This window comes from Hippoglossus hippoglossus, chromosome 7 (assembly GCF_009819705.1).
Source record: "Hippoglossus hippoglossus isolate fHipHip1 chromosome 7, fHipHip1.pri, whole genome shotgun sequence".
Taxonomy (NCBI): domain Eukaryota; kingdom Metazoa; phylum Chordata; class Actinopteri; order Pleuronectiformes; family Pleuronectidae; genus Hippoglossus; species Hippoglossus hippoglossus.
In genome coordinates this window covers 23,436,561-23,462,903 of record NC_047157.1, presented here as the reverse complement: position 1 = coordinate 23,462,903, position 26,343 = coordinate 23,436,561, and the positions used below count along the sequence as shown (strand labels likewise).

Genomic DNA, 26,343 nt, shown 5'->3' with positions numbered 1-26,343 from the left:
ATAGTAGTTGGTAGTTCCATTGCCGCCACTATGCAGAAACAGTCAATAACACAACACAGACTGGTCCTGGATTCATCGTAGATCAAGATGATGACCCAAAACCAGTAGAAGAGAAGAACTAGACGGAGGATTAACATGGACTCTCTCGATTAGAGAGGTGTGGGGACAGAGCCCCGTGATTAGCAACCAGTCTGAGAGCTTGAGGCCATGACACTGGTGGTGATGACAGAGAAGACATAGGTCACATGGATTTAAATGCTCTTCAGTTACAACGATCAGGAAAGAAATCGATAGCTGGATAGTGGAGAGGTGGAGCCTCAGAGTGATGATGAGATGACACTGGCTGACAGGCGGCAATCAAAAAGATCCCGTGATTCCTTTTCAAAGAAATTCTCCAATTATTTATTTGTGATATGCACAGAAGAAGTGGTATAGTGTATAATAACTTATATATTTTTTACTTTGAATACTTTAAGCATACTTTACTCTATCCTTGTCAAACAGTTTCTCTGTGGCTGAGCAATACGAACCAAGACTCACGTTTTCTCTTCGTGAACAGACAGATTTTCATTTATGGGATGAAAATGACCTCGTATTTGGACACAGAGCTAAGTCGGGTGCAGGTGTGAGTGTAAATGCTGCCACCAGGCCTGAGCTTTTAATATGAAGAGTTTTATTTTTGAATGTGGGATGTTTCCGTGTGAGACGACCCTCGCTGTGGCCCCCCAGGACAGGAGTTGTCCACCTCACAGTGAAAGGAAAGTGCTCAGTGGGGGACTGTGATCGTAATTACAGTGGTTTTGCCTCATTAGGACTGGGGGGTGGGGGTGACCCTGCCTACAGGTCTGAACCACCCGGGTCTTGCTGGCGCTGAGAAATGATCTGTTCTCAGTGTGTGTTTGTGTGTGTGTGTGTGTGCGTGTGCGTGTGCCCTGCAGTATTTTCGAACATTTAAAAAAATTGTGAAACATAATTTTATAATGATATATGTAATGTGAGATTATTATTATGGATTCATTCATGTTCAACAAAGTCATTTTAATGATGTAGCCCCCAGTTTTCAGGACTCTTTGGGGACGCCCCAACATAAATCTAACAGTTATGATGATGAACTTTTCCGTGTAATATTTGTTTTTTTATGTAAGATACTGGATGATAGCTCATTTTTTGCCTGTTTGGCATACAATGATTTTGATAATTCAATAAGGCTTTGTTAAAAAAAGGGCAATTTCCTTGAGGCTTTGTGTTCTCCAATGTAAGAATTTGATGCTTTTTGTTGTCTAACATGATAGAAAACTGAATATCTTAAATTTAGTTTTCTGAAGATTTTATCTACACTGAGAAGAGAAAATTGTGTTGTACAAACAAAAACATTCTTCAACTGGTAACACACAAATGAAATACAGTTAACAACTTATAGTAACACAATTGCTTACTTTAACTTGAAAGAACATAATTCACTTGTGTGTGTCTTGTACCAATTTTAGAGAAATGGTTATGAGCATTTTAAATTGATCAGTGAAGAACATAATTGGCAGAATCATCTATAATAAAAGGTTTAGGTGCTGCGTCGTGAAGTAGCATAAAATAAAAATACTGGTCTACGAAGAAAAAATGCAGCAGCTTCATATTTGGTCACGGTTCGACCAGAATCTGACTTTTTGATGTTTTACTTCACTGTAAAATATATATTTTTATATTATACCAAAGAAAAAAAAACAGCATTAAAAATTCACAGGAACTTGAAAACACGTTAGAAGAAGCTGCAGAAAGACGAAGACGTGTTTGAAAGAAAGATACTGCTCTTTCTCTTTAGATGGACTAAACATAGACGGAAGTTTATCTCATGTTTCCTAGATTTTATGAAATGTCTCTGATAATTATTAACATCCAGATCTATTAAACTGTTTCATGAAGAGCCTTCACATTTAATTTCTTTCTTCGTACAAGGATCTTAAAATTCATCACAAAACCCTCAAAAAGTGCCAAACACTTGAGTAAAAGTCCTTCTACCCCTAAACTATATAGAAGAATCCCGTTGGCAGCCGTCGGAACAGTTTGTAACGAAAAAACAAACTGGAGATTTGTGTCTAGAACCAAACCTTTCACAATAAGAGAAGTGCTGACATGTTTCCTCCCCTGGGGGGTGCATGTGGAGCCCTGCAGCTCCTCCTGTCCAGTCCTGAGACACAACACGAGACCAAATGATGAAATGAAATGAAATGAAATAGCTTGCCAAGGCCTCGGCCGTTCGGCACACGCACACAAATAAAACCACACGTGCACTCAGTTTGTCTTTACTTGACAGAGTGTTGGGTTGTTTGTCATTCAGTTAGGGGAGTGGGGGGGGGGGGGTTTGGAGTGGGGGGTTGTGTCCGGGGTACCGTTGTTTGAGTCAGGATGGAGAGGATGAGGACGGGGCATCCCACTCACCCTCTGCACGGCCGGAGACACTGCTGAGCTGCTGTCATGGCAACAGCAGCCACCACCGGCATGGGCCTACAATGCACAGGCCAGGAGGAGTCACACACACACACACACACACACACACACACACACACACACACACACACACACACACACACACACACACACACACACACACACACACACACACACACACACACACACACACAGGCTGCAGGCACTCACAGACACACACACACAGACACACACACACACACACAGGCTGCAGGCCCTCACAGACACACACACAAAGCAGGACACCACTCGGGCACAAAAATACACATTGGGAGTAAATGCAGATCCTTAATATGTGCAGCTGCATCTTCCTAAAACAAAACACATTTGGGTTGTTCAGTACACATTTTATTGGATTTAACTTTTCTTATGTCTTAACATGAAAGTGATGGAACAGAAACAATCACATTGTTCTTTGCCCCAAAAATGCAGTTTATATGATTTTTATTACTTGGGAATATTACGACTTTTTATGACCTTTTATATTTAGTTTCCCTAAAAATAAACTTCATTTCTCAAACTAAAACCTTTATGGTCTATTTGCCAAACTATCTTTTATCCACATTTGCATTAAGACAATAAAGTTTCACAATCTTTGGAGGGGACTTGACTTAGGGACAAAAATCCAAGCTGTATATGAAACACTGAAGTCTAAATATATACATTATATGAGGACATTTTCTTTTTATCAGCCTATTTAATATTTTTCTTTATTTTTCTACAGGCCATCTGTATATGCAACCTTTTTTTTTTTTTTTCAGTCTTCCTGAACAAATTGCCACTAAATTCTACATTTGCCATCCCTCACTTCACTCAAAAACCTCCGGCTGTGCTGCAGATGGATCAGTGCAGTGAAATGCAGATGTGAGTGTGTTTAACGGGATAGAAGGAGCACAGGGAGCCGGCGGCGCAAATCCCATTCAAACAGGTGTGAGGAGCAGGAAGAATCCCAGGTGGCGCATGTTTGATCGGATACGTGGCCAAACAGGAGCACGTTGATAGCATCTTTGCGCTTTTTTTTTTTTTTTTCGGTTAAGGGGTTGAGCAACCCAGCATCCGAAAATAGTGCCTGCTGTTAGAAAAGTAGGTCGATAGGAACTGAGAGCGACGTTTGTTTCCACGCTTTTTGTCTGTGTTCTTTGTTGTTAAGCGAGGACTGTGGTTTGTCTTCCTCTCTGTCGGTGGAGAGGCTTTTACGCACAGGTGGGAGAGACCCGCTCAGCATAGGACAGCCCCCCTCTCTCGGCTCCTCAGCGGATGATGTGAGGAAGTGACATTTTTTCACCGCTGCGGGTCGGGACAGCACTGCTCCTCCTCTGCAAACAGGTGTGCTGCTGTCCGGGTCACTTCTGCTGCCGGGAAACCACCGGGAGGCTGCGCCGTCCCCCCTCCAAAAAAACCCATCACCACCACCACCACCACCCACCAAGCCTCCAGGACGCGGGACAAGAGCGGGGACCAGAGGAGGACAAAAAAACCGACCCGTTCAAGTGCGTTTCTTTATTAGCCAGGGCTGTTTGAACGGGCTCTCTCACACACACACACACACAGAAAGAGAGAGAGAGAGAGGGAGAGAGAGAGGGGGAGCGATGGCAACGAAAAAGGCGTGCGTGGATGCGCCCAAGAGGAGCCGGAGTCCGGTCGTGCTGGAGGCGGAGATGTTCAGTGAATTTCAGGACTGGTGTCTCCGGACTTATGGGGACTCCGGGAAAACAAAGACCGTCACCCGGCGAAAATACAACAAAATCATGCAGACACTGTTGCAGAGCGACGAGTCGGACGGCGTGTACGTCGACAACAGCCACATCAACGCCAAATTCAAATTTTGGGTGAAGTCGAAAGGATTTCAGGTCGGGACCAACGTCCTGGGAGAGCACAACAAGAAAGGGGCTCCAGGGAAACCCGTCCTATATGTGCCGGTCAAGTCAACGGTAAAGTGTGTGTGTGTGCATGTGTGTCTCTGTGTGTGTGTTTGTGTGTGTGTGTGCACGAGATGTCCCGTTGCCGCCTATATAAGTTGTCATTATTTCAGGCTGCACACGCACACTCACACATGCGCCTGTCATGTGAATAAAAAGACAAACTTGTGGTGTTTTATCGTCCCGGCTCGCCCTCGTCTTCCCCTGATAAAGATTCACTTTGTCCACATCCCAACCAGAACAGCCCCTACGTCTCATCCCTTGCTGCCATAGCAACGCCGGTGCCTCCTGGCAATCGCAAATCGTAAAAGGTACATAGGCTGTGGCATCGCATGTGTCACCGGTGAGGGTGAAGTCCTGTCGGGGTGTGAAGCACGTAGATAACTAGAGTGTTATTTTGTGTGTTTGAACCACCGTGCCATGTATAGGGGCTCGTGTTGTCCGGTGGGGTGATGCTGTGTGTGTGTGTGTGCGTGCGTGTGGATGCAACGGCATGTCTGTGCACGGGTCGGGTATGTCAGGGTAGCCTCCAGTCCGGCGTGCCCTCCTAGAGAAAGGCACGAACCACCCGGCACATGACAGATCCAACATTTCTGAACATCAGCAGCTTGTGATTGTCAGTGATCCGCGTGCACCCGCACTGTCCCATCCAAACCGAGCAGAACGAACCGTGTCCGTGCGTCGCCAACATTTATTGTCCCCCCCCACCCCCACCCCCCACCCCTCACCCCTCGCCCCCCCCGCCACCCCTCTCTTTTGAGGAATAGCAAATATGCGGTTTCTAAATACCCAAACAGCCCATGATGGGGTTTCTTTTCTCAGAGAAATATGACGGCAGTCAGTGTGAGTGTTTGCACCGCACTTCTCATTGTCCTGGGCAGGATGCGGATCGCAGGCACCCGTTGCTCTGGCAACACCTGTGTAGTCCAGGATGGTCTGTCTCTGCTGCATCCGAGCCTTTTGTGTGCGTCCCCACACGGAGCCCTGCGAGACGAATGTTATTCTATAAGAGAAACACGTTTAGATTTTTGTCAACTGTTAACAAAAAAAAAAAAAAAATAGTAATTTCTGCATGTGAAATAGAGGGAGGCGGCTGTGCGTAATTGGAGACCACGTGAGGGGCTGTGGCGGAAACAAAAGGGTTCTGCTCGGGACCGATGTCGACACACGCCCCGGGAGTGAGCGCTCACACTTCACCTGCACATGTCTGCGGGTGATGTGCAGAAGTCGCGTGTCACCGTGCACGAGCCGGGCTGCAGGTGCACGGAGGGTTAAACCGCACGCTCCTCTTTTGTAAGGGGGGAGATCAACGTGCGCACGGTGGAGTGTCAGGCAGTGGCCCAGCGGCTCTCTCCGCGCCCATGTCTGTGTATGGTGATGGTGGGGCCTGCTGTGCCAGCGAGGAGACAACCACCATTTTAAAACAAGCGTCTCCAGGGAACGATGCCCCCTCCCCACACACACACACACACGCACACACACACACACCTGACCTGCTGGGACACAGTCTCTCTGGACCACAAAGAGCAAAAACACATTTTCTGTGAGCAAACTGCAGGAGATATTGGCACCGATCAGAGACTAAAGCCTTTGATTTCAGATGAATAGCACGGAGCCCTCCACAGGTGTTAAACCTGTGTGAGAGAGTATTTAGATTTAGGCCAAATGCCTTTACTAAATCCTGTAATCTCTCCTCAATATTATGTTTCCCTCTGGGCGAGAGGGCAGGTGTGATCTGTGTCCGCAGGTGCAGGCGGGGACTGAAATGTGTTGGTGATTAGCTTTTGTCTGTGGTTCTTGTCATTTCTTGTTCATATCAATTCTTGGATGTCCTTTTGTGCAATTTATTACACCTAGATAAAACAAATGCAGTCTATATTATAATAATAACTGTCCTGTAATAAATCCTTCCTTCATGGAGGCTCAGATTCTGGCCCATGGTCATTTTAGATGATATATAAACGAGTTGGACAAAATAGTAGAACCACCTGTTAATTTAACAAACGGCAATTCAACAGCACCACGAACTAGAGCCTCTTAAAATGACCGTCTTGTTTAATCAAGACATTTTCAAGTAGAGGGTCACACCTCCGCCAAGGCCCTAAATTAAACCACTTATAAATTCATTAGATCCACACCTAATTGCTCATAGATATCAAACCCCTAAATATGCCTGTTTTTTTCATCGAGATCCATGAGTTATTTGTCCTACCAAGGCCCAACACCTTTCTTTACTTCAGCTGCACAAAATTCCACTTGTAGATGTCAATGCCCAAACTATGGCAGATTTCTTCCGTCATGATCCATGAATTATTCCCTGGAAAATTGGTGAAAATGTCCAAAAGTCTATCTCACGTGTTTACAGTTTTTCTGGTTCTGTCCACATTTGCGCCAAAGTTGTTTCTTTCCTGGCCCGTGTCTCATCCTTCCATCAAGTTTCATGGAAATCCGTTCTGTAGTTTTTGCTTAATCCTGCTTACAAACAAATCTTTTAAAAAACTGAAAGGTAAAGAAATCATGAAGGCAAGATTAATTGTTGGATGTTGTTTGAGCTAGGTGTACCTAATAAACTGGAAGCTGAGTGGGTTTTGCACGTCGGCCCTATTTCTCCGCGAGGCCCATCTCACGTCTGCTGAGCTGAGATCTTTCTCTGAGGTTAAATCTCACTGGAGAGGCAGAGAAAGGCTGAGAAAGTGTAGCTGACTGAGAGAACATGCTTTGTAGCTAATATTGTGAGGCGGGGGGGGGGGAAGCCTCCCCTTGACTCAGCTCCACTAGGGAAATTTAAACAACAAACAAAACATCAGCCAACACAAGCAGCTACTAATGATGAGTCAGACGCCACAAATCAACCAATTTATATGCATGTGACTGGATTAGAAAGCATGATTTTATTTGATTCAGCGTGCGTTCCTGGGTTTTATAAATAGGCCGTCCTGGGCCGGTGGAAAAGTGACGCGCACTCAAACAGACGTCTAAACACACAGACACACATACACACAATGGTCACTGCCTCCTCCTACGGCTGCAGGGCCGGGGGCGTGTCTCTGGAGCTCGAGCATTGGAAGCCCCCGCTGCAGCTGCTCCCAGGGTGTGCCAAGTTTCTGTACGGGGGCAGGCTGGGTGGGGGTAGGGATGGATGGTGGCTGATGTGCAGACAGAGAAGGTCTCTTCTATGTGTCAGTGAGGCAGACAAGGAGGCTTCAGTTGTGTGGCAGGACAGAGGGAGCGGGCACAGTAGCACAGGCTCAGTGCCGATGCCTCTTTTCAAGCCGTGCACAGAATGATTTCCTTTCTGTGTTTTCTGTCCGTCTCTGTCCCTCCTTCCCATGTCGTCTCGCCCTCTTTCCGCACGACTCAGGGCCCTCGCCGTGCTCAGAGAATCCAGCCGCCCTGAGTGTGGAGATGCAACCTCGTTTAGCTCTCATTATGTCCTGATTAGAGGACGCCACAGAGGAGGAGGGGGGACAGGACCAGAAACAGACACAGAGATGCACCACAGAACTGCGCACCACATAAGCACGAGCACTTCCCCGAGACGGAGAGAGTCAGAGTGCAGCCAGTTTCAAAAGAGATGCTTAAACTGAAAATTTTGAAATGCTGCGTGCTGTTGCTTTTAGTTGCCATGCCAACCGATATCTGTAAATATCTCTGTACATTTATCTCAACTAGGTTTTGGTGGACATGCTATCACACACACATACAGTGTATAGACATGTTAGAAACACACACACACACACAGATAATGTTTATGTGCACACAATATGTTGCCGCAAATTATGAACCCAGACATCAGCTTGTGTCAACCTTTATCACCTAACTTGTACAATTAGTCCAAAACAGCCAGAGAAGTGTCCTAAAGCTGAGGAGATTAAATTAATTGGCAAGGAGGGCTGCACCTTACAACTGTCGATTGATTAATCTGTCAAATAAAATGCCAGGAAACAATGAAAATGTCCATCACAGTTTCTCAGGACTCGACCGGCAGTCCAGTCAAGAATTTTTATAGACTAGGCGCCTAAGAAAATATGAACTGTACAGTCTGAGATGGAATTGAAGCAGATAGGTTAAGTGTTAAAAAATGACAAAAGATTATTTTCTGATCAGTTTATCTATAAATTTACCATTTTCTCAACAATAATTTAAACATTCTCTGTTCCAGCCTCTCAAATATGAGGACTTAGCAGTTTTTCTTTGTCTTTGTAAGATTTGGGCTGAAATTTAAAGACGTCATTTGGATTTGAGTTAATATTGAGCATTTTTACCGAATATTTTCTGGAATTTAATAAACAAAAGGAGTAATTCATTAATTAGGAAATAATTGGCAAATTAATTGAAGGATGTTGAAGCCTTGCAGTGACAGGACAGATTTGAACATTAGTGCCACAGAAAGAGGTTTTTCAGGGTTAGCTTTAGAGGATTCAATAATGCTATCAATGTAGAAATTAAAGCTCTTTCTTGGGACGTCCTCTTCTCATGTAGAAATCATACACCCCCTTCTAATCTGCATTTTGGAAAATGGGCCCTAAATGTCATTTCTCGCCTCACCCTCGACTAGGAAGAGGAACATCATCATTATTATCTGATTAATTAGTCCACATTTCCCCTGAGAGCTCATCTTTTGTGGAGGGGCTACAGAGTCAAAAGAATATGATCCCCTATTATTCAACAGCATTTGCATTAATGCCAATTTCTGCATAGTGAATCTCCAGTGCTTTTGTCAGTCCCTTTTTTTTGGTTTCGTCTCCCTCTCTCTCTCTCTGGCTCTGCTTATTAGGGGCAACACATGGGTTTCTGCTCACAGGTTCAAACAGCAAACCATCACCGCCCCGGACAGGAAACCACCGGCCTCTCCTCATCACATCCGTCACCAGAGCGACGGAGAAATGACCTGATCATGTGTGATGCCGAGTGACTTGGTTTCGTCAGGGTTTTCTTTTTTAAATTTGAGATCCTAAAGGTGGAGACGTGTTGGCTTGAGTGTGCAGAACACTTCTTTGTTAGACGAGAGACTAACTGAGATTCGCGGAGAAACGAGTTTATGCCAATATGCGTTCATTTCAGATGTGGGGTGACGAAATCCATGTTGCACATATGTGGTAGTTTGGACGAGGATGTGTGCTCGTACAAAGAGGGGGTTGCTGATCGCATGCTCTGTGTTTCCTCCCTTCAGCACCCTCTCTGTTGCCATGGAGAGACCGTTCTTTGCTTTCCCATAGGAGGAGAAATTAACACCATTTTTAACTGGCCCGGGGGCCTCCCCCCTGTGTGGGAGATAGTCTGAGTTCTGCTCCACACGTGCACACACACACACACACACACACACACACACACACACACACACACACACAGAAAGAGAGAGAGAGGGAGTCTTTAAGAAGGCAATAATCATCCTACCACACCGCGACTGTCACTTTTAATACCTTTGCAAGGCCAACATTTTACAAACTGGGACAACGTGATAATAGCCTAAAATTGACAAAATGGACCCTGGGACGTGATGATGTATGTGCAAGTCATTAACATACCACTTTAGTCAGTGACTGGAACGTCAACAGTGTCAGTCTGCGGGGCCTGTGGGACCGTCTGTGTCTCCGGCGCGGTGGGATATTGTGGATGTCACACACTCTATCAAATAGTGTTCATCACGGGGGCAGCAGATAGAGAAGCACACACACAGACGTCGGACAGAGGGGCAGAGCTAGGTGCACCTAATGTGGATTTAATGATGGGGCTTTATATGAATTGAGGCAGAGAAGAAAAGATGACGGTGAAAGGAAAAAGAAATAGAAGGGGACGGGTGTCGCAGAACAAAAAAAAGGCCTCTTTTAATCACAGTTTTTTAAATCTTCAGTGTGAGCATTCTGCACTGTCGTCCCCTCGGTGCACAGACACACACACACACACACACACACTATACACGTACACACACACACTACACACGCTATACACACACACACACACACACACACAAGGGTTGTCCTATTTATGTGTCCATTAGCCAGTTGATAGATTTACGGGGGGAAGATGGGGCTTTAAAAGATGACCTGTTGTCACATCTGCAGTGAGATAATCTGAGTCATGAGTACTGTTGACACAGCCATCTTGGTCCACACATGCACACGCACACACACACACACACACACAGAAAGTACCTAGGTTTGATTGTACAAGTTCAGGCCCATGTTGACCTTATATATGTTTTAGATTTTTGCACGCCTCACTCGTGTTTATTTGTTCACCCATGGATCTAATTTCTTCTGTGATGCATCTCTTCCTCTGTCTTTCCCGGCCTGTCTTTGTGACCCAGCTGCTTCCCGTGAACCCCCACCCATCCCCTCGTCTTCTTCTTCCTCCTGACCTGCCTGTGTGCAGGACGGCTCCTCTCTCCCCTTTAGCGACTCCCTGAGTGTGTGTGTGTGTGTGTCTGTGTGTGTCTGTGTGTGACTGCCAGCGGGGGTGGGGGCAGTCGACTCAACCCCTCCAGTCTCCTAGCAACAGAGCGGTTTGGTGCGGGACAGGGAGCGCGCGCAGAGGGGATGGGGGCTGGTTGTACAGTGGCTGGGGAGAGCAAAGTCCTACAGGATTAGAAAGATGGAGAGAAGGAGAAAAGGAGGAGACGGAGGGCGAGAGTTTTTGCAGTGTTGTTGGCGATTAGTGATGCTGACATGTCTCCTTTGCTCTTTAAAACGGCATGCTGCTGATGAGACCGAATATCAACAGCACTGTTCAACAGCTGTTCTCCTCCGAGATGCTTCATCTACAAACTCCGCCCGGTAGACATGTACCGTACTTAAACACACATGCACACACAAACACACAGCGCGTTGTGTTTCGAGGTGAATGTTTAACTCCCCGTCGGCTCGTGTTTGGAAACTAGAGCTTATCTTTGCAGGGGAGCCCGAGGAGGCCTTTAGGTAGCAGGGCTGATGTGCTGGCTAATGGAAGAAACACAGTCATGCTCTGCAGGGTCTGAAAAGTCCAGTATGTAGGGTTTAGAGGAACCTATTATGGAATATAATATTTATAATTACGTTTTTTCTTAGGCGTGTAATCAGCTGAAACCAAGAATCGTTTGTTACCTTTTTTATCTACATCAGGAGCGTTTCCTCTTCCACAGAGTCCGTGTTTCTACAGCAGCACACAACACACAAACCAAACACTGGATGCAGAGGGGGCCTTCTGCCTTTGCACATTTCCTGAAGGCCACTATAGATTCTCCTACATGAATAAATGGAGGGTGAGACAAAAGGTGTTCAGTGAGATGCAATATGCTACTTCATTATGTCGAACGCACTACACCTTTAACCTACAACCTGAGGAGTAGCAGCATATGGAAAAGCAAATATCGTGGATCAAAGTTCACCAAGTATGAACTCCACATAAAGCCACGCTGCGATTTGCTTCATCACAGGAAGTGAACGTTTTTATTTGCTTGTAATTTTCATCATTTAGTGATCGCTTTAAAATAGAAGGTCTAAAATCGTAAAATGACACATAATCCTTAAATGATGTTTGTTTATTGAATGTTTTATTATAAGGCAAATACAAAAAATTCAGTTTTAAATCAGATTTGACAATAAAAAAATCTAATCTTCACCTTTGTGGAGCTTTAATCAGGAAATGTTTAGAAATTTTCACTTGACTCTATGTAGTCTAAAAAAGTAAAGGCGCAAAACGTTGTCTGATTTTGATAATTCATTTGAGTAGTTTTACTTCCAGCTTATCAAATGGGATGATTCACTCTTTCACATCACTATAAATTAAATATATTTGGGTTTTGAATTGTTGGTCAGACTAAACAAGACCCGGAAATGAGCAGAGACGCAGTAAAGGCAAATAAAATGCAACCAAACAGAAACGTCCCGTCACCTTGAATAAAAATGTGGACTTTTCTGAACAATGTTGCAAACATTTGGATAATGTAAGTGCACAAGTCAACAAAATATAAAACATAGGTCGATTTTAGACATTTTAATGAAGAATTCTTACATATTATATTTTTAAAGGACTTTTACTTTATTAGATTTAAGAGTGTGTTGTAGTCCGTGAATGTTGTTGAGTCCCCTGCGGCAGATTTGTGATATTGGGCTGCGTAAATAAATAAAATCGATTTGAAGTGACATTTTTCCGGACGTTTTTTTAGACCAAACGATTGATCAATTAATTGAGAAAATGATGTAAAGTTGCAGCGCTGCTCAAAAACATTACAAGTTATGATTCTGGCAGAATTATCCAACCTTGTACCGCAATGTATACGTTTGATTTTCTGGGGCAGGTGGGATTCCAGGTCAGAGAAAACATCCTCAGCAGAATTCTCGGTGTATGTTGGAGGTTTTGTTGGGGTAGAATTCAGCGGAGGATGCAGCAGCCGTGTGGGTGCACTGCACACCCCACAGTTGTATGAGATTATCTAAATCCAGTGTGAATGGACCTGACACCATTGTCCCAAGCAGCAGCGGTGGCGGCGGTGGTGGTGATGTCACCCGGGGAATGATGATGATACTGCGATAGATTACAGCTGTGATGATGAGGTGGAGGATCGCTATTATTTCATTTATTATCATTACATTTAGCCCATGTTGACAGGGGAGAGTGGCTGGAGAGAGCGAGGGAGAGAAGGGGGGAGAGAGAGAGAGAGAGGGCCGGATTAAAACAAACCCGCTCTGTGAGCTGGTTTTAGTTGCCATGGCAACGATCATTACCTCGCACTTGGGAGAGCAGGAGCAAGGAGAAGGAAGAGGAGGAGGGGGAGAGAAAGAAAGAAAGAAGGGACGGAGGAAGGGGATGGAGACATGGAGGCATGAGAGAGGCGCAATTGGGGAAAAAAATGAAATGTCAGATCTCAGGAACTGTGCAAAAATGTCAAGGAGAGAAGAGGGGGAAAAGTGTGATTCCTCAATGCCAGGGGGACAACTTTTTGAACTCGGAAACCTCCTCTCACTCAAACAGGGAAAGATCACCTAGAACCCAATCTCTGGAAAATGTCAGTGTGTCTCATATCTGCGTGGAGGAGCCGGACTCTGAAACTGGAAAATAAAAACCTTATTAAGAGCTCAAATCCATTTCTCCTATTTGATGCTTGCTGGGGCATTTTCTGTTAAACCATATCAGCAGGTGCAGGGGAGAGTCACTTGGAGAAGGAGGCGATGTTAGAAAGGAGAGGGAAGCCCCTTGTGGTGCAGTGGATGGAGGCTGTTGTCCTGGCGATCCCACTTCTATGGTGTGTCACATGACCCTTTGCCCAGCACACCTGCCCGAGAGAAATCAGCGGTAGTTTCTATGGTGACAGGGTCAGCAATACGGGAGGCAGAACGGCTGCCAGAGGTGGTGGTAGGAGGGACTGTTGGTCTTGTACAGTGTCGTTGATGTTATTTTTAAACATGGAAGACATTAGGTGATGGTTGCCGACCCAGCCGGGGCCGAGACCTCTCCACTTCTAATTTAAAAAGACTGAACGGCAGCAGGACAGAACAGGTAATTTCATGTCCTTTTCAGTGCTGGTGAGGACACCTTGTGCTTTGACTCTCTGTGACCACATGACCCCATGACTCATTCGGCTTAAAGATCCAGCTCACGTCACGCGGATGCAGGAATGTGTGTTTGCACATGTTATATCAGACACTGTAGATAATACACACACGTCAGTTCTGTAATCCTGAGGTGGGACATAGAGCTAAACTTATACTCTTTGTCCTGTTTCAGTGTTCGGATGGCAATTCAGCCCAAGACAACTCCTCCCTGAAGCGTGTGGCTGTGGTTGAAGACTTCTTTGACATCATCTATGCCATGCATGTGGAGATGGGTGCTGACCCTGGCCGAGCACCCAAACACGCGGGCCAGAAGAAGACCTACAAAGCGGTGAGTAAACACAACCAGGGACCTCCCAGTGTGGCTGACAGTGATGCTAACAGAAAACAAATTCTATTCCCTCTTGTTCCTGCCTCTGTCCACATCAACACCACATGGAGCAGCTAGTGGGGGAAAAGTGGCAAAGGCAAGGCAGGTGGATGTTGTGCACATACAAACCCCTCAGGTGCTGAAGGAGGAGGAGGAGGAGGAGGAGGAGGAGGAGGAGGAGGAGAAAGCTGCACACGAAAAACTTAAAGCTCCCAAAAGCTTTTTTTTGTTTTACAAGGTCTTTGTCAGGAAAAGATGGATGTGAATAAAAAGCAGGCTACACTTCACTGATATACTGTACACAACATTAAAACTGGTCCATGCAAGCTGGAATATAATCTGCACATCAGTAGCAAGGTCCAATTGATACAAGCTCTCGACCAATCACAAGTCAGTCTCAGCTGTCAATCATGATGTTTCACCCAGTTTTTATAGCATCAAATTACTAATTAAAACCATATAAACACATGAACATACATTTAACATTTTCTTTGACTTTTTAGTTTGGTTCATCTCACAACCATTTACATGAAAGAGGTGGAATTCATGACCTATACTGCAGCCAGCCACCAGGTGGCGATTCGGAATCCATCTCATCCATCTATATGTACAGTCTATGATTAGCAGGTATTATGTATATGACGTTTACCTGATTATCAGTAGAAACATAATTGAGGGAGGTGGCAGATTTAAGTTTGCTGAAGAACTCTCCTTTCCAGAGGTTTTAAAGAATCCCAGTTATTTGAAAACATTTGTACCGAAGTAAAATCCTGGGTCCCAAACCTGAAACCAACTTTGTAAAAGACATATACGCTCTGAGAACATAATGTTTACATTTTAGCATCAGAACTCGGGAACAACCAACTCTACCAGGAAAACAAAGCACTTAAACCACAGATTTAGATTTAAGTCACACTATTTACATTTCTTAATGAAACACAGAGGTGTGGTCTCGGGTCGGGTGGGGTGTCCTGACAAACTGAGAGGCTTTGTGCGTGTCTATGTTGGGTGGCAGGGTTGGGGGGGTTTAGCAGGGCTCCTCCTCTCCTCCCTCCCCCCCACAATTGAAAAAATAGTCATAGAGCCAATTCCTCCTGCCCTGTAGAGAGGTCCTGTCACGTCTCATAGTGTGTACCCTTTTGAGGAGGCAGCATCACTGGGGCAGGGCATAATATGGAACTGTCACTGTGGCCTTCTGGGAGGTGCACGCTCCTCTGGGTGGCCTTTCCCTCTCAGCTGCCTCAAGGGGCCGTGAGGGGTGGGGGCAAAGGGGATGGGGGAGCTGTGGCAGTGGCAGTGGCGGTGGCGGTGGTGGGCCGGTGGGGGTGGGCACCCCTGCTGCCTCTCCATGGTCACGTGAAGGTCGCATTTTACAGGGAAACGCCAGAGGGGGTGAGGATGGGAGGGTGGCATATCAGCGGAGACAAACAGAGAAGGAAGGCTGAGCATGAGAGAGAGAGAAAGAGGTGTAGATATGAGTCAACTGCACCTGAGAGAGCAGGGAGGGAAATGAAAAGGGAAAAGATGAACACCACTTGTGTTTTAAAGCAACAAAGCAGAAATGTGCAGAGGTCTGGAACTAGAATGAGGCCATCCCGAAAGCATGAGCGATCGCCCAGCGGGAGGATTCCTCCTCATGCCACGTCAAGACAACACAAAACCACTGACCCCTAACTTTCACACGTGCATGTGGCACAATGAAGAAAAAAAAACACCTGCACACAGTTTGAGCTCGGCCACAGCCTGAGCCATGTTTTATTTTGCCGTAACTCTGTGTCATGTGCTCGCTCCCCTGGCACAGATCGCAGAGACCTACGCCTTCCTGCCCAGAGAGGCGGTGACTCGGTTCCTAATGAGCTGTGGAGAGTGTCAGAAGAGGATGCACATCAACCCCAGCACTGCAGAGTTCAAAGGTAATGGCACACACATCTGACCTGTGGATATCTCGCTCGCTCCGCAGACATCATTAACCGACGTGCTATTTTTGAGATCAACCTTTAAGTGCAGCTATAGCGCTCAGATGCGTTTGACATACTGACACGGAAAAGGGTTAATTACTGTGTTGCATGCTGAGATTTAATAAGCCAATCGGTCTTTTAATACATTATTCTTTATTGTAAATTATTATAAGATTCATAGAGATGTTAGAGGTGTTCTGTTTGTTGGCACCTGAATAACAAACATGGTTAATTCTCCCGGGGACATTATTAATTGCGAGCTTATTTCACTTTGAAGAGTTTCTGAATCAAGCCGTCATTAATAAACCATATTGTGTGTATCCATCACCGACATGATGTAACAAAGACTCAAGAGAACCAGGATCTCTGGGACTGTACAGAGCCGCTGCATGATCACAGAGTCCCTCTAGTGCCCGGTGTGGAGACTGCAGTCAGCTCCACAACCACATTGTTCAACTCCACGTGTGTTTCAACCTGGATTTCAACCTTTTTGCAGGATGTTGCAGCGAAGTCTGCATCGCTCGAAGGGTTTGTTTACGCCAGTAGCTCAGAATTTCCTCACAGACGTGTTCAGTGAAGAGGGAAAAGCCACAAAAAATGAACGTCTCCAGTTGTATTTCAAATCTTTTTGGAGTTAATCGGACAGCTGCATGATGCTGTTATATCAGAACACACACATGACACATTTGTTGATTTGATGTGATTGATCGCATTATCTCTGATGTCTATTGTGAATATAAACGCCCATGAATCTGTTTGTAAATCACAGAAACTGCAGAACTTGCTTTCTGAGTCTCCATATGTTTGAGTTTTTGTCAGTTCTCAAGTACTCCAGTGATACGTGAGTGCACATCCATGGGTGCACTGCCCATGGATTGATAATAGCTCGTTTAGCATCAATGTACTGGTGCTAATTAAAGGTTTGGAAGTGAGGGGGGGGGGGGGGGGGGGGCACAGGTTGTGTCAACCGTGTAGCGAAACCTGTACAGTTTAATACTCTGCAAATTTAACTGCCATAACCATAAAGCTATGTTAATTGTTAATGTCCATATTAGTTGTGTGTGATGATGACACAGTTAGTTTTTGAGAATATGCTGCTGGTGTATAATGTGAAAAAAGTGTATTTTTTCTCACAAATTCACAAATATAGTCATCAAATAATCACAGAATATGATCTGGTTGAGTGTAAACTACAAATATAACATTAAACATTTATATAATTATCAGTTTTACCAGTTTTTAACATTGCATTGCGTTTATATTCCATCTATAACTTTACAAATGTTTGTTTACTGTTTAAATCTCCACGTAGGTTTTGTTGTAATTCCAAGTACAAGCCCTCCATTAAACACTTCATTATAAGTATTAGCAACTAATTGTATTTTGAAATATGAAAGTTAAATCTTCCAATTATGAATTATGGCCCTCAGCAGTGTTTCAGTATTACATTAATGGTTCATTAATATTGATGATTTAATTTATAAGAGGTAATAGTTGATCATTGTGGAGCTAGTTTGAACAATTTCCTGCATATTCTGGTACAGATCTATATAAATATAAATGTGGTGTCAGATAAATGAGTGAAAAGTAAAATGTTTCTCTGGAATGTGATTGTTTTTATAATCTCTGTGGGTTTTCTGTGCTTTTCCTTTTGTCAGAAAATGACAGACCCGCCTCACTGGTCCCGGACCTCATTGATTACAACATGCCTCTTACTGCCACCTACCTGAAACAGATGAAACTGCAGTGCATGACTGCCAATGAAAGGGTAAGTGTCTTCTTTCTGCAAGTGGACAATGAATGTTTGTGAAGCATGAGCATAAAGACAAAGTGTCCCGATGGAGTCATTTGAAGAATCTGCTAAAGCCAGACCAACTTATCGTTTAGCCGATAAATGAGTCTTTCAAGATTCAAGATTCAAGATCGAGCGATCACAATAATCTACAATCACAGAATTACACATAACAAGAAAAGAAACAAAACAAACAACCCTCTCCCCCCAAAAAAGTTTAATCTATATATTTGGTTGCCTTTGTGTTTTCTAATCACTTATAGTTATTTATAATAAAGTTTAAGGTTAAACTATAAATTATAAAGCCTCAATTACATTACTTTGTCTGCAATAGAAATCATTGCAGACAATATATTTTTTTTATATGTACATTGGGTGATATGTTGGTATTGAAAATGGATTACTCCCTAGTATCAGTACCACATCGGCCCCTGTATCAGTCAGGGTCTTGAATCCTCCACTGTTAATCTCTCCTTATTCACGATGACTGTGTTTGCTGCACAAGTCTTCTGCTTATTGTCCTTTGAGTTCTGTCCTCGAGGCTCCAGGGAGGGTGGCCCTGTCTTTAACTTTTTTTAACTAGTCCTCCTGCCGGGGCGGAGGAGATCAGTGTCAGATGTGGATTAGTGAAGCTTCAGTAGATGTAGTGACGTCACGTGTGAGACCACTCCCATGTGTAGCTGTGACACAAACACTCACAAGCCCCTGTCACTAAAGTGCAGGGAGCGCCGCTCGATGATGATAATGTAGCCCTCACTGACGCATAATTAGGATTATCCGGAACAATGACCCAGGCTGTGATTCGCGGGTGAGTACAAATTAACAAATGCTCCTCAGACTGTTGGTCGCATCTGTGTGTGTCTCTGTGTGGCTCTCTCTCTCTCTGTGTGTGTGTGTGTGTGTGTGTGCAGGCTGAGAATGAAAGTACCAATAATTTAATAATGAACCGTGGGCTGTGGTTAGTTCAACGTTGTCGTGATTTGTTCCATATCTGAGCTGCTCTGTGTTACAGCTCAAAGCAGCAGTTGGTTCGACAGTGTCACACGTTCGCTCTGTTTACAAAAGCACATGAAAAATAATATTTGGGAGTGAGTATCTGTTCTGTTGCAGCGACTACAACTCTGTTTGCATATTGTTTTGCGGAACTTAAGTGTTTGTGGAAGTCAAAGACAAACTTGACCTTCTCTAAAGTCAATTTTTTAAGAAAGTGGGCGATAAAATCATGTTTCAGGCTTGTTTTCTTATTGTTGTTATGGTCCCTGTGGTTGGATTCAGGCCTTGATGTAGAAACACCACCATGACTGGACTAAAGCTAATGATCCTTAGCGCGCACAGTATCACACATTATTTCTCATTTAGTCAACAAATGATTTACTGATATTTATGACATCTGCTTATCGTCTTAATAGTGAGACACTAAAGTTGGTTTTATTCTTTGCCTTTATTCTTTGTAAACTGTACTGTGTAATAATCTGGGCCTCAGTTTTAAAAGTATATCCTCCTATTGCATCTATATCATGAATTATTTGTCTTCCTGAAGTGTAGACATTTCCACCTACTTACAAACTGTAATTAGACGCACACTCACATATGTGTCTCTCTCTCTCCCTCTTTAATGCAACATGGCTCACTTGGTACCTAATAGAGCTGTCACTGAGCATTTTGGTCCTCCTCAAACCCCTTACAGAGGGACGGATGTATATTCCCAGGAGTTTAGGCCTATTTGTGTGCTCGTGTGTGGAGGAATGAGATGTAATTCTGCTCTGCTCCGTCACATACTCGTAGTCTTGCCTCCTGTGACTAAGATGCCAGCTGACACATGACGGCGTGCGGCACGGAGGCCAAAGAGAAGTCGCCATACATGTTAGCTTAACGTATACATCGGGTCTCTGTGAAGCTTAACACGGCCTCTGAATAGTTTGTGAGATTATTCCGCTCTCCTCTGCTAATCCTCACCACTGTGGTTCACCCATATTTGTGTTACACTACAGCATCTTTAGGGTCTGTTAAAAACAGCAGGGAGACTGCTGCCAGAGTTCAACAAGTAATATTAAGAGACACATACAAAAAATACTGCGAAGAAATTTCAATATGGAGACATATATGGACAAAACTATGAATTTTTAATTGTGGGTTTTCCTCCCATCACTGACATGGAAATTGTTTAAGGACGGGATTTCTTTTTTCAGCCGTCACAACAGGAACTAGAATGACACTCACTGGAGAACAAACTTCTTCCGAGGCCAAATTCCACACACTAATAGATAGTAGTTCCCTAAATGTGCCTGATTTCTCATCAAGATCCATGAACCTTCCTCTGGGAAATTGGTAATAATGTAAACAAAATTCCTGCATCCACCCCCTGATCCGGATCTGCACCAAAACTTGATGATTCCATCCTGAATCCTGCCACATCCTTCCATGTGGTGGTTCTCTGTTTACTTTTCTTTGTGTACTACCAAAGCAACCAACAAACAAAGGGACAGGGGTGAAAACATAACCCCCTTTATTGGAGGCAACAATTCCAGTGTACATAAGAGCAGTGTTGTGTCAAGATAGACCTTCAAAAACTCCTTTAACAGCTAAAGAGACAAGAGACTTTATGAGACAACAAGAAAGTCTCATTATGTGTATCTCTAAATGAGAAAGTTGGAAGTTAAAAACATGCTGGTACCGTCCGCGGCTCATTCAGTTGCTCCTCTGCCTCCGTCTCTCTTCAGGACGACAGCTCGGTGAGCAGCGAGGACATGAACGGCACTGAGCCCACATGGGTCGCAGCGGAGCAGCCCCCAGTGCCTGAGCCCAGTCCACCCAACGGGGAGCGAGTCAGCAACCCGACAGCCGCCATTAAAGAGGAGGATGGTAAGACTGCGGCTGCGTTGTGGCACAATCTTTATTGTTTTTTATTTCCTCTACATCTGGAACCTGAAGGTATCCTCGTTAAAACAGGTACAACGCGGGGCAGTAAACAGCTTGCCTTGTTCTTAGTGGACTAATCCAAATAAATCCACTCTTACAGGGGGTGGGACACCAACCGCAGCCCCAATCCTTTGTGCACCCCTCTCTCTCAGGGTACTGGGCTTAGAGAAGTAGGACAAAGGCCGATATTAACCTTCACAGATTACACACCACGATGGAAAAGACGGAAAATGGGGCAAATCGTTAAAAGAGAATTGCTGTGTTTCAGTGAATGGAGGTGTGCGCGTGACACACGTAGAAATGATCATGTGAAATCAGTGCTTGGCCATAAACTGGGTTAAAAAGCTATAATTTGCACACACCAGGGAGTGAAGGCTCCCTTCCCCCCATCAGTCCCTCCTCACCCCCATTTCTTTCTCTGTTTGCCGGTGTAACTCCTCAGATTCTCCTCTTTTTAATATAACTTTTATTTATCCTGACAGTTGACCCCAATACCCACTTCCGTTACATTTCCATAAAGCACAACACGAGGCGCTAAGTTTCCTCCCCCTGTGGGAACACACCCCCTCAGTCACCACCCACGATAGAAATAGTGCCGTTTGTAGTAAACAAACGCACATTAATGCTAAATGCTGCTGATGACAAACATCCACTCAGCTCATCCGCATATCTGCGTCTCCACCCCGTCCTCCTGTTCCCTCCCCTCTGCCAGATGACGACTCCTCGGAGAGCGGCAGTGCCAACGGGCTGCCGGCCCTGACCTCCCCGGAGGTGCTGGCTGCGGGTGGGAACCCCCCAGATGGTGGGGCCCCTTATGGGGAGGTGACGGAGAACGGTCTGAGCGCTCCCCTGGACTTCAGCACCACCTCGTCCTCGTCCTCCTCAGAGGATCAGCAGCCGGTCAATCTGAGCGACAGCCTGCTGCCTGTGGGGTGCTCGCCGACAGACCCCAACAGGAAGTACCCCGTCAAAACAGAGTACACCAACAAGGTGAGTGCACAAACTTCATCTGATAAGTGATGATCCCAAATACACAGGTTTTGTTGTTGCTCGTCTAGAAGCAAATCGTCTGTTTAATCTATAATAATTATATTTTTGTTCGGTGTTTCCAGTCTCCTCCGTACAGCTCAGGAAGCTATGACTCCGTGAAAACTGAACTGAGCATGAGTGCCGAGGACTTGACCTCTGGCCGGGCGCAGATAATCGATGAGGACGACGATGATCATGACGACCACGATGACAGCGACAAGATTAATGATGCAGAGGGGATGGACCCCGAGAGACTTAAAGCCTTCAATGTAAGTATCCTGTCTCACTGATGTAGTGTAATTACATTCATACACAGTGACTACAACACAGTGCTTTTCTTACATCTGTGGCTCTGCCCTCTTCTTGAATTTTGATGTGCTGTGTTTATGTGTAGATATTATACATATAAATACAAAAAAACCTCACATCCAAACTCAGTGTCATCCAATATTCAGTTTATTCTGTGAAAACCAATATTTATTCAGTCTAATGGAAATAAAGGAGCATGTGAGTTTTAAAAAATGCAGCCATGAGTGAATAAGCAGGGAGTAGAAATATCGTCCTGCGTATGAGCAGTGACTCCATTTTCACGGCTCCTGTTTTCATCACCTCCCCCTCCCTCTTTATCCTCTCTACCTCTAATGCGCCCCCATCCCCTGCCTTCCCTTTCCTCTCTTTTGTTTTCAACTCTCACACCCCTCTCTCTCTCTCCCCACCCTGCACCCCCCACTCCATTTTTTCTGCTCTACATCCTCTCCTCTTCCCCTTCCCTTCCCCTCCCCTCCCCCCCTCTCTCTGTCTCTGTCAGATGTTTGTGCGTCTGTTCGTGGACGAGAATCTGGACCGCATGGTGCCCATCTCCAAACAGCCCAAGGAGAAGATCCAGGCCATCATCGAATCCTGTAGCCGCCAGTTCCCAGAGTTCCAGGAGCGCTCCCGGAAGCGCATCCGCACCTACCTCAAATCCTGTCGCCGAATGAAAAAAGGCGGTTTTGAGGTACAGAGCCCCCCCCCTCACATCTAAAATATTGTCTGTATGAATACAACACACCATCTTAAATCAATGACTTTCATAACGTGCAAAAATCCCACTGCCTCCTGCTGCCAGATCCGACCAACACCTCCTCACCTCACCTCTGCCATGGCTGAGAACATCCTCGCTGCCGCCTGTGAGAGCGAAACCCGAAATGCTGCGAAGAGGATGCGGCTCGACGTCTACCAGTCGACGGTAAATGTCTTGGCAGTTGGTGTTTGTGAATCTGCCCAGCAGGGGAACTGAGGAATGCACTGGAATGGCCATGGATCATTAAAAGCATAACTTCACCCCCCCCCCAAGCTCCGAGCCCAACTCCACCCAGTTTAATAATTTTTCGAAAAATGCTAAAAGAAAGTGGGCAGGGAGCTGAGAGAGGGGGATGGAAATGTGAGTTGCTCAGTTGTGTTCTCAGACCAGAGAAAAATCTGGAGCAACACAAGAATCACAAGGCCCCTCTGCCAGAGAGCTGTTTAGAGGTGGAGCTCTCCAGAATCCCCTGAAGCCGTCATTAGCGTGGTGGAGCACCGACGTGGTCCTGAGCCATATCAATCTGACCCCCCGGCCTCAGTCCCAGCGAAGCCCAGAGATGGAGACCTAAGAGCCGAGGTGGTGATCTGTGATAAAATAGTGATTGCAAACGTTGCTATCGAGGGACTGTCCTGAGCCATACGAAGGTCTGAGGGAAAAGATTGAGTCCAGTGTCTGCATTGGCAAATGTCAAAGTGAAAATACAAATAGAGTGGCAGCGGAAAAAATAGGGTGATTCATGACTCAATAAAATATAAAAATCTAGTTTCACAGACTCTCTGTACGGGACAGGAGGATTTTAAAACAGTAGACGGCAAGTTGAGCAAAGGATGACGCCCATCTCGCCATGACCCTGGGTCTGCCAATTTATCCGTATCCACTTACAGTACAGTACTTTACACGTATCAAAATGTACAGGTTGTTCCTTGGGTTATACTCCACCCTTCCACAAAATTTCATGGAAATCAGCTTTGTATTATTTATTTATCTATAACATAAACCCCCAAATTCTGCTCAGCACTCAAACCATTTCATGTCTCGTAGGACGAGCCAGCCTCCGGTGACAAGTCCAACTCGAGGGACTCGGCCCCTGCGGCCCCGACAGCATTTTCCATTTCCAGCGCAGCCTTCGCCCAGGACCAGCTCTACACCAACGGAGGCCTCAACTACAACCTGCGGGGATACGGGACGGTCGGCAGCAACCAGCAGAACTCTGGAGCTGCACAGACCAATGGTGAGGAGCTTGTTCACGTCCAGCTCGACCAGATAATGCTCTTTAGGAAGAAGTTTGCACAAATCACAAAGAACCTGTTGAGGGACACGGCCCGAAACTAGACTTCTACATTTCTGAAACACTATATGGACAAGTCTTCTCTATTATTCAGGGTATTTAGTCATTTCATATTATAATATTTTAATTAAAAGATATTTAACTTGGTAAAGATGCCTTCTGGCCCCATGTCATAGTCTCTAATGTTTCTCCTGTACTGTTCTGTATAGCTGCCTGAAGACAAGCACTGAATTCTGGATGATTTCAGGAGATTAGGTGCATGTTAGATATTGTCTTGAGGAATCAAAAGGAGTGGGACGGCGTGTTGATGACGTCTCTAACACGAGACAGATGCAAAACTGAAAAGACAAAAAGAAAACAAATATCTCCAGATGAGAAAGAGCAGCCATATCGTATAAGATGCTGACGAAGATGTTAACTTGGAAACAGGATTCAAGAGCTTTTGGTGATGAGGGCTGAGGCCAGTGTGAATGTTCTGCAGTGTTCTTGTCTGAAAACACCTTATGCTTTGTGTCCACAGGTCCCACAGATCTGAGTATGAAGTCCGTCGGCCCAAACTCCTCTTCCTCCAGCTCCAACAGTCACGGTCAGGGCGGTGGCGGCGGCGGAGCCTCGGCCCAGCTCAGCCCTCCGGAGGTCACGGCGGTGAGGCAGCTCATCGCCGGGTACCGGGAGTCCGCGGCCTTCCTCCTCCGCTCGGCAGACGAGCTGGAAAACCTGATTCTGCAGCAGAACTGAGTAATGAGCCAAACCGTGCCAAGACCCTCCCCTCGCCTGTCCATCTCCGCCGCTCTGAGTCTCACATGTTTGGGCAGACTTTCACATACAAAGACACAAATGTAGACGAGTGATGCCGCAGCACACGGTGGGTCCCGTAGGTACGGCACCTTTACTTTTCTCCCACACGTCTCTGTATTTGGACAGGCCGGAACATATCACAGGCTGAAAAATGTTTATTTATGCATTTGGTTCACTTTGACCTTAGTGCCCTCTTATCTGTAGCCATCCATCCCATTCAGTTCCTTTTACCACCTCAACCTCCATTTGTCTCAGGAAGCGATGATCTATGTGAAAAAAAAATGAAAAAAATCTGCATTGGTACACAGTGAGTACCAGAGGTGTTAAACTAGCTGTGACCATGACGCCACATTGGCTCGTTCGTGTAGATTTTTTTGAAATGAATAGTTAAATATCAGTGAGTTAGTGTCGGTACTTTGTCTCTATTTTTACACGGAAGTAACATATGCTGTGCAGTGGCATGATTTGATCGGGTCGAGTCTTTTTTCTTAACGATAACAACACAAATTCATCTTTGTTTCATGGGGAAAAATTTGGAGCATTGCTTGGTTGAAGTCCGTAGATTAATCGCTGCTAAAATCCACTGACCTGTGAACCTCAACAGCTTCTGTACGACGTGCAAAAAAAAAAAAAAATAAGGAAAGAAACTGAAAGAACCTGAAAGTTTTGACCAACAAATCAGTCGAGTGGTTCGGTCGAATCTTTACCTCGGTCCTGCTCTTGTTGGAGTAGTTTTCTACGCTCGTGGTCACTGAGAGGCAAAGACTCATTACCCGACGTGACTTGATTTGCAGTGATTTTCATGATAAATATTTCTATGGCAGACAATTTCTCTGAGCTCAACAGGCAGGAGGCCTTTGAGACGCCTTGGTATGCAAATTGAGGTCACGGACACCTGTCAGGGACAAAGAGGAGAATGAACATATCGTTTAGACTCTCGGTTTATAACCAGTGCTTCGGGAAAAAGTGGAAAAAGGTGCAATATTGAGGATAATCAGTAATGGTGTGCTTACTGAGAAAGACTGTCAGAGTCGCTGAGGCGCTTTTTTTTTTTAACGAGGGGAGAACTCCACCACGGCCCCCTGCCTGCTGCAACTGTCACGTTGTTAAAAAGAGAAGAGAAAAGAAACGGTATCCCAAGCAGCATTGTAGCCACTTTCAATGTTGTTGTTTGTCGTGAAACGCCGATCGTT

General features: G+C 45.2%; 1 protein-coding gene across 2 annotated transcripts; it reads left to right on the top strand.

Moving 5' to 3' along the window:
* The first annotated feature begins 3,399 nt into the window (after positions 1 to 3,399).
* On the top strand, positions 3,400 to 25,794 carry nol4la (nucleolar protein 4-like a). Of its 2 annotated transcripts, none has more exons than XM_034591122.1 (11): positions 3,400 to 4,412; positions 14,106 to 14,261; positions 16,102 to 16,213; positions 17,917 to 18,026; positions 20,771 to 20,912; positions 21,682 to 21,959; positions 22,082 to 22,267; positions 22,807 to 22,995; positions 23,107 to 23,226; positions 24,106 to 24,295; positions 24,873 to 25,794. In XM_034591122.1, the coding sequence occupies exons 1-11, from the start codon at positions 4,071 to 4,073 to the stop codon at positions 25,088 to 25,090; spliced, it is 2,043 nt and encodes a 680-aa protein (XP_034447013.1). In that variant the 5' UTR covers positions 3,400 to 4,070; the 3' UTR covers positions 25,091 to 25,794. The 2 variants fall into 2 exon arrangements, with proteins under 2 accessions (XP_034447013.1, XP_034447014.1); XM_034591123.1 differs by lacking the exon at positions 3,400 to 4,412 and adding an exon at positions 10,999 to 11,176.
* The last annotated feature ends 549 nt before the right edge of the window (positions 25,795 to 26,343 follow it).

What these genes read in the sequence shown, in the direction of transcription:
- nol4la (XM_034591122.1), top strand. Translation starts at nt 4,071, where the DNA reads ATGGCAACGAAAAAGGCGTGCGTGGATGCGCCCAAGAGGAGCCGGAGT. An exon ending in ATGTGCCGGTCAAGTCAACG is followed by an intron (nt 4,413 to 14,105) that starts GTAAAGTGTGTG and finishes GTCCTGTTTCAG; the next exon opens with TGTTCGGATGGCAATTCAGC. An exon ending in GCATGACTGCCAATGAAAGG is followed by an intron (nt 18,027 to 20,770) that starts GTAAGTGTCTTC and finishes GTCTCTCTTCAG; the next exon opens with GACGACAGCTCGGTGAGCAG.